General features: G+C 44.6%; 1 protein-coding gene and 1 long non-coding RNA gene across 7 annotated transcripts in view; both read left to right on the top strand.

Moving 5' to 3' along the window:
• Positions 1 to 3,995, top strand: part of LOC126987254 (translation initiation factor IF-2-like) — a 48,299-nt gene extending 44,304 nt beyond the window's left edge. For all 5 annotated transcript variants that reach the window (XM_050844092.1, XM_050844088.1, XM_050844090.1 and 2 more), the window contains exon 3: positions 2,601 to 3,995. In XM_050844092.1, the coding sequence (XP_050700049.1) occupies positions 2,601 to 3,854 (1,254 nt within the window). In that variant the 3' untranslated portion in view covers positions 3,855 to 3,995. The remainder of the gene's footprint in view (positions 1 to 2,600) is intronic.
• Positions 3,996 to 5,615: 1,620 nt separating this feature from the next.
• On the top strand, positions 5,616 to 10,026 carry LOC126987253 (uncharacterized). 2 transcript variants are annotated; one of them, XR_007740511.1, is made up of 4 exons: positions 5,616 to 6,526; positions 6,691 to 9,659; positions 9,735 to 9,808; positions 9,882 to 10,025. It is a non-coding gene; the product is annotated as an uncharacterized LOC126987253 (long non-coding RNA). The 2 variants fall into 2 exon arrangements; XR_007740510.1 differs by having other exon boundaries at positions 9,735 to 10,026.
• Positions 10,027 to 12,500: the final 2,474 nt, after the last annotated feature.

The following is a 12,500-nucleotide window of genomic DNA, read 5'->3' as shown; positions in this document are numbered from 1 at the left end:
AATCCTTCAGGGGTAGACTCCCTTGCCTGGTATCACTGCTTGGGTAACGGTCAATGCGATTCCTAAGGGCGTTGATCGATTTTCACACTGACAAACTCTGCAGGAAGCTTGTTGGAGTGGCGGATGACTCGGTTAAACAGAATAAACTTGCCGATGTCTGTCTTTTGTTTGGCCAATTCTGTACCTAATCTAACGTGCATGTAATTTGCCGTAGGGTAGACCTAGTAAAGAACAGGCACTTAACTATTTCTACAGGAAGCTTGTTGAAGGTTCGGATGACTCGGTTCAAGAAAATGACTTGCCGATGTCTGTCCTTAACATGTTTTAACGCCCGTGGAGTTTCCTGCGGGGTAGATTTAGTATACAGGCAGAGATGTCAAGTCCGCGAGTGCCCCCCTTAAGGAATTTCACCGCTTGCTTTCGTGAGACCGTCCATAATGTTTCCAGTCGCCGGGGTGTCAGTAACCGGTGGGACAGACTATCACCCACTCATAGACATTCACTTCACTACCCACGCAACCAAGTAACGGTCAGTACGGTTCCTAAAGAAGTTGATCGATTTTCACACTGACAAGCTCTGCAGGAAGCTTGTTGGAGTACCGGATGATTCGGTTCAAGAAACTTACCGAAGTCTCCCCTTTGACCGTTGTTTCTTGTTCTTGGGTTAGTTTAGAGAAATAACTTGAAGGGAAGGGAAGTGAGGAGAAGGGAAGCGAAGGGAAGGGAAGGAGGGGAGGGAACGGAGAGATTGGAGAGAAGGTTCAGGAGGAGGAGAGGGAAGAAAGGGAGAGGGAGTGGAGGGGAATGAGAGAGAGGAAAGGAAGCGGAGGGAAGGGAAGGGAAAGGAAGGTAAGAAAGGAGAGAATAGATATAGATAGATAGAGAGAGAGAGAGAGAGAGAGAGAGAGAGAAGGGAGGGAGAGAGAAAAAATAGAGAGGAGGCATAAAAGTTGAAATGGAGGAATTGAGGGAGAAAGTGTGAAAAGAAGAGAGGAAGGAAGCGTAGGAGGAGGAGGAAGAAGAGGAAGCTTGTTGGAGTGGCGCATAACTCTTCTTGAAACAATACTTACTAATGTCTTTCCTTTGACGGTTGTTTTTGTCCTCAGGTTAGTTGAGTGAAGTGACTTGAAGTGATCGACATTCCTGAACTTGAGATACTTGAAGACCTGAATCGTATCCCTCGTAGGCGTCTCTTGTCCAGCGTGAAGAGGTTGAGTCGCCTGAGTCGTACTTCCTAAGGCTGTGTCCTCAACGATGGTAGCATTTTCGGGGCGCGTTGCTGTACTCTTTCCAGTAATTCAATGACCTTCCTGTAATTAGGGGACCAGAACTGCACTGCATATTCTAGTTGAGGTCTGACCATTAAGTTATACAAGGACAACATTGCTCCAGGGATCTTCAGGAGGAGGAGGAGGAGGGGAAGGAGGAGAGAGGAGGAGAGAGGAAAGGTTGGATCACTCAAAAAGAAAAGAAGGAGAGAAAACGAAGGAGGAGGAGGAGGAGGAGGAGAGAGGAAAGGTTGGAGCACTCAAAAAGAAAAGAAGGAGAGAAAAAGAAGGAGGAGGAGGAGGAGGAGGAGAAAGGGGAGAGAGGAATGATAGGAACACTCAAAAAGAAAAGAAGAAGGAGAAGGAGAGAAAAAGGAGGAGGAGGAGGAGGAGGAGGAGGAGGAGGAGGAGGAGGAGGAAAGGAAGAGCACTGAAGAAGAAAAGGAGGAGGAGATGAAAGAGGAGGAAGAGGAGAAAGAAACCAAAAGGAAAAAATAAAATAAGAGGAAGAAAAATGAAATGAATAAAAGAAGGAAATGGAGAGAAAGGAGAAGAAAGGAAGATGAAGGAGAAAGAGACGTTGAAGGAGGAGGTAAAGAGGAAGGGAAGAGGAGGAGGAGGAAATTTGACCCTCTTCCCTCCTCTTGGCTCGTGTTTGTGTCTATTAGGAGACAGAGAGAGAGAGAGAGAGAGAGAGAGGCTGGGTCGTATATACCTTTCCTGAATTCAATTAATTTTATCCAATTAAACTTATTTACCTCGAGACATTTATTAGGATTCTCTCTCTCTCTCTCTCTCTCTCTCTCTCATAGAAACAGCTTTATGTGAACTTTTTATTTGCATATTTATGTGTGTGTGTGTGTGTGTGTGTGTGTGTGTGTGTGTGTGTGTGTGTGTGTGTGTGTGTGTGTGTGTGTGTGTGTGTGTTTGTTTGTTTGTGTAATTCAGCTCTTGGTCTGCTGCGGGTCAGACAGCCAGCCGTTCCCCTTCGGAAGAGCACAGAGCTCGTAGTACCGATCTTTGGGTAGGACCGAGACCACTCACACACAACACACCGCGACAACGAGGTCACAACTCCTTGCCTGACGTCGCGTACCTACTCACTGCTGGGTGAACAGGGGCTACACGTGAAGGAAGATAAACCCAACTTATCTTCACCCGGCCGGGGAATCGAACCCCGGTCCTTGTGGTTTTGAGGCAGACGCTCTATCCACTGAGCCGTGTGTGTGTGTGTGTGTGTGTGTGTGTGTGTGTGTGTGTGTGTGTGTGTGTGTGTGTGTGTGTGTATGTGTCGCCCCCCCCAGTGTCTCACCCCTCCCCTTCCTCCCACAGATGCGCCGCGCCGCACACTCGCCGATGGAGGGGTCGCTGCCCCCCCTGCTGGGCCCCGCCTTGCTCCCCGCCGCGCGTGACGCCCCCAGCTGGTCGTCGCTGCGCGCCAAGATCCTGTCCTTCACGCGGGGCCGCAGCAAGAGTCCCGCCGCGGCGCCGGACACGGGGGGCAGCCGCTCCCCCTCGATGCCGCGCCTGCCCTCGCTGCGCTCCCCCACGCCCCGCAGCCCCACGGCGCGCAGCCCCCGTAGCCCCACCAGCCGCTCCCCCCTGGGCCCCTCCCCCTGCCGCTCACCCACCAACAAGTCGCCCCCCTCAAAGTCCCCCACCTCCAGGTTCGCCCCCCCCGGCGTTCTGTCCCGCGGCGCCCTGCCCCGCCCCGCCCCCAGGGAGGTCTCGTCCCCCGCCTCCGAGCAGCCCGAGGGCCTGGCGGGGCGCCGCGCCCTCATGCGGCGCTGCCTCAAGAAGGCCTTCAGCCTCAACCTTGAGGGCGGCCTGACCAGCGGCGGCGGCGGCGAGGTGGGCGGGGGCGGGGGCGGCGGCGGGGGCGGCGCGGGGGGCCGCAAGGTGCAGCTGAAGGTGCGCGGATCGCCGGGGGAGCAGGTGGTGGAGCTGACGCAGCTGGACGAGGACGACGACGAGACCGCGGCGGCCATGGCGGCGGCGGTGGGGGCGCGGCGCGCCCGGAAGTATTCGTACCAGGGCAACGACTCCACGCCGGGCAGCCCCGTGGAGGCCACCACGCCCAAGCGGCACTCCTTCAGCAGCGGCGGCGGCGAGGGCGAGGGCCGCGCCGGCATCATTGTCACCAGCAGCGAGCTTGCGGGGCTACTGGGCCCCCGCAGACACCTCTCGCCCCCCGGGACGGCGCCCCCCAAGGACAAGTCGCCCACGCCGCCGTCCTCCGCCGTGCCGCGACGGGGCCGGTCCCAGAGCATCGCGGCGTGCTGGGACCAGCAGGGGCAGGGCGGCGCGGGGGCGGGGGGCGGCGGCCCCCAGGCGCCCATCACCATCCGCCGCACGGACTGTGACTACGAGGCCGCCGCGCCGCGCTCCGCCCCGCTGGAGGCGCCGCGCGAGGAGGAGGGCGAGGAGGAGGCGTGGGACGGCGCGGCGGGCCTGGCGCTGGACCCCGGCCTGCTGGGCTCCGCCATCGAGCACTTCCTGAAGGCGGCGCACGGCGAGGACCCCGAGGCGCTGGCCCCCACGGCGGCGGCGGCGGTGGCAGCGCCGGCGGGCCTGCAGGTCAAGTGACGGCCGACCCGGCCCAGCCAGTACCAGGTGACGGCCGTGCCACTGCGGGACCGCGACGCGGCCAGCCCCGCCTCGGGCCGCTCCTCGGCGGGCAGCGACCACCCCCACGCCGCCGCCCCGCTCTCCCGCCGATCCTCCGCCGGCAGCGACGTGTACCCCTTCCTGGGCGCCTCCCTCTCGCGGCGCTCCTCGGCGGGCAGCGACTACCACCTGCAGGCCAGCGCCTCGCGCCGCTCCTCCGCCGGCAGCGACTACCACCTGCAGGTCAGCCCCGTCCGGCGCTCCTCGGCAAGCAGCGACGTGTACCCCTACGTGGGCTCCCTCTCGCGCCGCTCCTCGGCCGGCAGCGACTACCTGCCGCAGGGCGCGCTCTCCCGCCGCTCATCCGCCGGCAGCGGCCTGCACCTGTCCCGCAGGTCCTCGGTGGCCAGCGACGTGTACCCGACCTGCCTGTCCCGCCGCTCGTCCGCCGCCAGCGACTGTCACCCGCCCGTCACGCCGCTCTCGCGCCGCTCCTCCGTGGCCAGCGACTACCTGGGGCAGGGCGCGCTGTCCCGCCGCTCGTCCGTCGCCAGCGACATCCACGCGCCGCCCTCCCGCCGCTCCTCGGGCGGGGGGCAGTCACCCCCCATCACGCAGTCCCGCCGCCCCTCCCTACTGGGGGACCCGCCCCTCCCCGCCCCCTTGCCGCGCCGCCACTCCGGGGGAGACCAATTTCCGGGGGTCCCGATGCGCCGCTCCCCCGGGGCTGAGGCCCCGCCGCAGATTGCACCACCGCGCCGCTGCGGCTCCATGTCTGACCTGGGGGGCCGGCGGCGGCGGCGGGAGTCGGGGCAGGACGCCCCCCGCGGGCCCCTGTCTCCGCTGCAGAAGGCCTGGCGCCCCCCCAAGGCGCCGCGCCCCTCCGACGTGCTCTCCCTCATCCCCACGCTCATCAACTGCTTCGTCTACGACGACTCGGGCTAGACGACCCCACGACCCCCCAGACCCCGCCCCCCCCCTAGTGCCCCGCCACCAAGCTTGTACCCGTCTAGGCGCCCCAGGACCCCGCCCACCTAGCCTGCCTTCTCTGTGAGCACCCCGCTGCCCCCCACGCTATGTCCTCCACGCCCCCTACCCTTCACCTCTCTCTCTCTCTCTCTCTCTCTCTCTCTCTCTCTCTCTCTCTCTCTCTCTCTCTCTCTCTCTCTCTCTCTCTCTCTCTCTCTCCGTGAGGGGGTGTAGAGGGTGTAGGGGGGAGGGAGGGGGAGGTGCAGCCATCCAACTTATGCATATATGAAACACACACACACACACACACACACACACACACACACACACACACACACACACACACACACACACACACACACACACACACACACACTATCAGCGAGGTTTAAACACACACTGAATGCATTGAAACGGTGTAATGAAAAGAGAGAGAGAGAGAGAGAGAGAGAGAAAACAAACATGGCGTCAAAATGAAAGCCCCGTACGGAGAAATTTGAAATGGTGAAGTGAGTTTTTTTTTTCTCTTAATCTTTTGGGTGAACGAAAATTCCCGGGAAATGGAATGTGTGTGTGTGTGTGTGTGTGTGTGTGTGTGTGTGTGTGTGTGTGTGTGTGTGTGTTATTTCGGGCCGAACAAACACAGACTCACAAATAAATGTAGAATAAAAATGAATGAAGGAGAAAATAAATAAAAGGGAAAGGAAATAGAAGGAGAAATAGAAAAATAAAAATAAAAATAAACACAAATAAAGAAGAAATATAACTAATGAATAAAATTGAAATAAAAAGAAAAAGAGGAAAAAGGAAAAAAAGTTGAAGGAAAGAAACAGGAAGAAAAAAAAAATGATGAAAAACAAGGAAAAGAAGAAAAACGAAGAAAAAGAAAACAAAATGAAGTAGAGGAAAAGAAGAAAAAGAGGAAAAAGGAAAAAGTTGAAGGAAGGAAGAAACAAAAAGTAAAAAAAGGATGATGAAAAACAAGTTAAAGAAGAAATCGAAGAAAAACGAAGAAAAAAACGAAGAAAAATAAAGAAAACAAGAAAAGGAAAATGGAAAAGAAGAAAAAAGCAAGTTATAGAAAAGGAAAAGAATAGAAAAAGGAAGGAATAAAACAAATATAATTACACAAATAAACAAACAAACACATAAACAAACACACAAACAAACACACAAACAAACACACCTGTACCTATGTGTTCCCCGTTTACCTGTGGTGGCGCAGGTCGCCTTAACTCCCCTCCGCCAGGTGTCACCCCGGAGCACACCCTGACGTCACACCCAGGGGAGGACGGAACACCGGGGTCATGACCTTAGTGAACCCGTAAACGTGACTAAGAGCCGATTCCACAGTCCACCACAGTGTCTTCGTAACAGCCCGAACCAAACTATAGAATCCCATACAATCCAAAATGGGGAGGTCTTCGATGCCGCACTAAATACACAAGACTTTCCCTGTATAGTTTCATCAAATTTGTGAACTTCAATATAAACACCAGACACTATACAAGGAAATTTCGAAGGCTCTGGTATTGGTTTGGGAGCTTACTAACCCATCGTGGGGAACTGTGAAACTGGCACTAAGACCAGTGTGACGGAGACGGGCACTGAGGCCACGGGTACCTCTAACTCAGGCCCTCAATACAGACAGGTTCTTTTATCAGTATGGCAGTGTTACAGAGGTGAGCACTGAGGCCACTTGTAGCTTTAACTTGGGTCCTCAATACAGACAGGTTCTTTTATCAGTATGGCAGTGTTACAGAGGTGAGCACTGAGGCCACTTGTAGCTTTAACTTGGGTCCTCAATACAGACAGGTTCTTTTATCAGTATGGCAGTGTTACAGAGGTGAGCACTGAGGCCACTTGTAGCTCTAACTTGGGCCCTCAATACAGACAGGTCTTTTAGTAGTGTGACGGAGGTGAGCAGCGAGGCCATGCGTAGCTTTAGCGTATGCCCACAACTTTACCCGTAGCCAGACTTGAACCCTGAGACCTTGGCTGAGTGGTCGGTGTGCCGGGACAGGACAGCATGTGGGTAGTTTTAAGCCACTCGGCGGTGACTGAAAAATCCCAGGTGGTAGCGTGGGGACTCGAACTCGCGTCGTCCATCACGCGGTGAATGTGGGCCCAGCACGCTACCACTCAGACACCGCCTTCCCAAACATGCAACCTCCTCCAAAGCCTTAAAATGTTATGAGAGTGTGAACCTTAGAACCTTGAATGTAAAACGGATCTCAAGCTTGCAAGATTGTGACGCGAGTGTGACGTTCTCCCAAGGGTGTGACGCAAGGGTGATGTCCGAGGGTGTGACCAATGATGTCTCCCTCCTTAATATCTGTTAGCAGGATCTAGCAAGGTGTTAATTAGTGTGTGTGTGTGTGTGTGTGTGTGTGTGTGTGTGTGTGTGTGTGTGTGTGTGTGTGTGTTTGTAAGTTAGCAAAGCAGGATCTCCTATTTCTGAAACCATGCTAGTAAAAAATCGTGTGTGTGTGTGTGTGTGTGTGTGTGTGTTTTTGTCTTCCTGTACAGAGTGTTGGTGTCACGCTGTCTGTCTGTCTGTTTGTCTCTCTGTCTGTCTGTCTGTCTGTCACGTCCTGTACCTAATCTATCCTGGTCTTCAAGTGATTTAAAAGGGAATAATAATAGTAATAATAATAATAGTAATAATAGTGATAGGAAGGATAGTAGGAAGAATTGAAGAAGTGGAAGAGAAAAAGATGAAGGGAATTTTTGTATGTATGTAGGAGGAAGAAGAAGCAAAAGAAGATGGAAAGAAACAGAGGAAAAAAGACGTAGAGGATATAATGGAGGAAAAGAAGAAGAAATAGAAGAAAAGAAAGAAAAGAAAGGAAGGAAGGAAGAAAGGTCGATAGAAAATGAAAAAAATACAGAATTAAAAAAAAATATGATGGAGGAGAAGAAGGAAAAGAAACAGAAGAAAGAAAGAAAGAAAGGAAAGAAAAAAAACGAAGTAAGAAAAGAGAATGGAGGAGAAGGAAAAGAAACAGAAGAAAGAAAGAAAGAAGAAAGAAAGAAAGAAAGGAAGAAAGAAGAAAATAAAAGAGAAAACAAGGAGAAGGAGGAGGAGGAAGTATACTTTTCCCTATGCCTTGTTGTGTGTCCTGAGGTTCTTGTCGAAGGGGAGTGAAGAATCGACGAAGAAGAAGAAGAAGAAAGAAGGAGATGGAGAAATTGGAAAAATGACACGGAAAAGAATAAAGAAGAATGCTGTTTTGTTGATGAATGAGGAGGAGGAGAAAAAGAAGAGGAGGAGGGAGAGGAGAGAAAAGGAAGAAGGGTGAAAAACGGAGATAAAAGTGAAGAATTTGACGATGGAAGACGAATAAGGCGTTAAAGAAATGAAGAAGAAGAAGAAGAAGAAGAAGAAGAAGAAGAGCAGGAAGAGGAGGAAGAAGAGAGAGAAGAAGGGTGAAAACGTAGATAAAAGTGAAGAATTAACGAAGGAAAACGAATAAGTTGATGAATGAATAAAAAAAAACGAAAAAGAATGAAGAAGAATTATATTTTGTTCTGGTAACACTGCAAAGAAGGAAACTGGAGAGGGGAAGGTATGCTGTTTGTTCTGGTAACACTGCAAGGAAGGAAACTGGAATGGAATGAAAAGTTAACGAAGAAAACATTAGAAGGTATTGAAGGAATGAAAAATGAGTGAAAAATAATGAAGGTATGATATTTATTCTGGTAACACTGCAAAGGAAGGAAACTGGAAAGGGATGAAAAGTTGACGAAAAAAAACACACTAGATGGTGAGAAAGGAAGGAAAAACGAGGAAAAAAGAATTGAGAAGGTATGCTGTTTGTTCTGGTAACACTGCAAAGAAGGAAACTTGAAAGGAATGCAAATTTTGACGAGGAAAACATTGAAGGAGATGAAGGAATGGAAATTAAACGAAAGGAAATAAGAAAAGAAAGCGTGCTAGTGTGTGCTGGAAGAATTGAAGAGAAGGAAAATGGAGAGGAATGAAAAATTTGACGAAGAAAAGAAAGAAGAAGATGAAGGAATGTAAAATGAGTGAACTAGGATGAAGAAGGAGAGGAAGGAAGGAAGGAAGAAAGGTCGAATGAAAAGGAAAAATAGGGAGAACAAGAATCAAAGCAATATGATGGAGGGGAAGAAGGAAAAGGAACAGGAGAAAGAAAGAAGGAAAAGCGACAAGAAAGAAAGGAAGAGAGAAAGGAAGAAAGAAAATATAAAGAGGAAGAAAGAAGAAAGGAGAAGAATGAAGAGGAACAAAAGAAAGAAAGATGGGAAAGAGACAGAATAAAGAAAGAAAGGAAGAAAATATAAAAAGCAAGAAGTAAAAAATATAAGAAAAGAGAAAAACATAGAGAATAAGGAGAAAGTATTTGTTGTTGAAAGAAATGAAGGTTTAAGGAAAAAAATCATATCATTATGCAGTATTTTCTTAAATCATTGTATTTTTGTATAAAGTTTTGACGTGAAAATTTTAAGATTGTGATAGAGTTTAATGATATTGTTTTGTTTTTGTTAATCTGAGAAGTGATTATATTGGAAAAATGGTAAGATTGTGGTAGAGTTTAATGACATTGTTTTATTTTTGTTAAGCTGAAAGGTTCTTAAATTGGAAAAATTGTAAGATTGTGGTAGAGTTTAATGATATTGTTTTATTTTTGTTAAGCTGAGAAGTGATTATAATGGAAAAATAGTTAAGATTGTGGTAGAGTTTAATGATATTGTTTTATTTTTGTTAAGCTGAAAGGTTCTTAAATTGGAAAAATGGTTAAGATTGTGGTAGAGTTTGATGAAATTGTTTTATTTTTGTTACGCTGAAAGGTTCTTAAATTGGAAAAATGGTAAGATTGTGGTAGAGTTTGATGACATTGTGTTTTATTTTTGTTAAACTGAAAGGTTCTTAAATTGGAAAAATGCTAAAGATTGTGATAGACTTTATTGATATTGTTTTATTTTTGTTAGGCTGAGAGGTGATAAAATTGGAAAAATGGTAAGATTGTGATAGAGTTTAATGCCATTGTTTTATTTTTGTTAGACTGAAAGGTTCTTAAATTGGAAAAATGGTAAGATTGTGATAGAGTTTAATGATATTGTTTTATTTTTGTTAAGCTGAGAAGTGATTAAATTGGAAAAATGGTAAGATTGTAATAGAGTTTAATGATATTGTTTTATTTTTGTTAAGCTGAGAAGTGATAAAATTGGAAAAATGGTTAAGATTGTAATAGAGTTTGATGATATTGTTTTATTTTTGTTAGGCTGAGAAGTGATTAAATTGGAAAAATGGTAAGATTGTGATAGAGGTTAATGATATTGTTTTATTTGTGTTAATCTGAGAAGTGATTGTATTGGAAAAATGGTTAAGACTGTGGTAGATTTTAACGATATTGTTTTATTTTTGTTTATCTGAAAGGTTCTTAAATTGGAAAAATGTTAAGATTGTGGTAGAGTTTAATGATATTGTTTTATTTGTGTTAATCTGAGAAGTGATTAAGTTGGAAAAATGGTAAGATTGTGATAGAGGTTAATGATATTGTTTTATTTGTGTTAAGCTGAGAAGTGATTATAATGTCGAGAGTAATAATGATTTGACAGGTAAAATATGAGAGCTTGTGATTTAATTATTTTTATATTGATACATTTTTTGACAATCTTTTCGTACGTTGAAAGATCATTAAGCTTCCGTTGAGAGTCATAGAAATTTAACATGAAAAAAATTGTAATATGTAGGTTATGCAGGATTTTTTTAAGTCATTGTGTTTATGCATAAAGTTTTGACGTGAAAAATTTAAGACGGGGATGGATTTTAATGATATTGTTTTATTTTTGTTAAGCTGAGAAGTGATTATAATGTCGGGGGTGACAATGATTTGACAGATAAAATAAGGAAGTTGGTGGTTTAATTATTTTTATATCGATACAATTTTGACAATCAGTTTTTCGTACGTTGAAAGATTATGAAGCTTATGTTGAGAGTCGTAGAAATTTAACATGAAAAAAATTGTATTGATGGTTATACATACAGTTTGACAATAACACTAATAATTTTGACACGGCAATATAGATTTGACAAGACAATAAATAGTTGACAAGGAAAGTAATTATAGCAATAACTAATAAAGCATAGTACAGTTTTGACAATGGGACAGTAATTAGAGATTTGACACGAAAAATAATATGACATACAGTTTGACGATAGGATAAATTTGACAGTGAAATCGTTTAAACAATAATGCAATTTCGACTGTAATACAATTTTGACCGTTACAATTTCGACAGTAATACAATTTTAACAGTAATATAATTTTGACAATAATACAGTTTTGACAATATTACAATTTTGACAATAATACAATTTTGACAATAATACAACTTTGACAATAATACAATTTTGACAATAATACAATTTTGACAATAATACAACTTTGACAATAATACAATTTTGACAATATTACAACTTTGACAATAATACAATTTCGACAATATCACAGCTTTGACAATAATACAATTTTGACAATATACAACTTTGACAATAATACAATTTTGACAATATCACAACTTTGACAATAAAACAATTTTGACAATATACAACTTTGACAATAATACAATTTTGACAATATCACAACTTTGACAATAATACAATTTTGACAATATACAACTTTGACAATAATACAATTTTGACAATATACAACTTTGACAATAATACAATTTTGACAATATACAACTTTGACAATAAAACAATTTTGACAATATACAACTTTGACAATAATACAATTTTGACAATATACAACTTTGACAATAATACAATTTTGACAATATCACAACTTTGACAATAAAACAATTTTGACAATATCACAACTTTGACAATAATACAATTTTGACAATATACAACTTTGACAATAAAACAATTTTGACAATATACAACTTTGACAATAATACAATTTCGACAAGAATACAATTTTGACAATATTACAATTCTGACAATATACAACTTTTAACAGTTATACAATTTTGACAATAATACAATTTTGACAATAATACAGTTTTGACAATATTACAATTTTGACAATAATACAATTCTGACAATATACAACTTTGACAATAATACAATTTTGACAATATCACAACTTTGACAATAATACAATTTTGACAATATCACAACTTTGACAATAAAACAATTTTGACAATATCACAACTTTGACAATAATACAATTTTGACAATATCACAACTTTGACAATAATTCAATTTTGACAATATCACAACTTTGACAATAATACAATTTTGACAATATCACAACTTTGACAATAATACAATTTTGACAATATCACAACTTTGACAATAATACAATTTTGACAATATCACAACTTTGACAATAATACAATTTTGACAATATCACAACTTTGACAATAATACAATTTTGACAATATCACAACTTTGACAATAATACAATTTTGACAATAATACAATTTTGACAATATCACAACTTTGACAATAATACAATTTTGACAATGACACTTTTGACAATAATACGATTTTGATGATGAGACACTTTCATTACGCTGAAAAAATGAACTCTCGTCGACAGCAATAACCTATTAACTTATAAAAAATAACAACAATAAAGACGAAATCATTTTTTTTTTTACAGTAACACTTTTTTTGTC

Source organism: Eriocheir sinensis, chromosome 64 (genome assembly GCF_024679095.1).
Source record: "Eriocheir sinensis breed Jianghai 21 chromosome 64, ASM2467909v1, whole genome shotgun sequence".
NCBI classification, from domain to species: domain Eukaryota; kingdom Metazoa; phylum Arthropoda; class Malacostraca; order Decapoda; family Varunidae; genus Eriocheir; species Eriocheir sinensis.
This window is presented reverse-complemented; position numbering and strand designations above follow the sequence as displayed.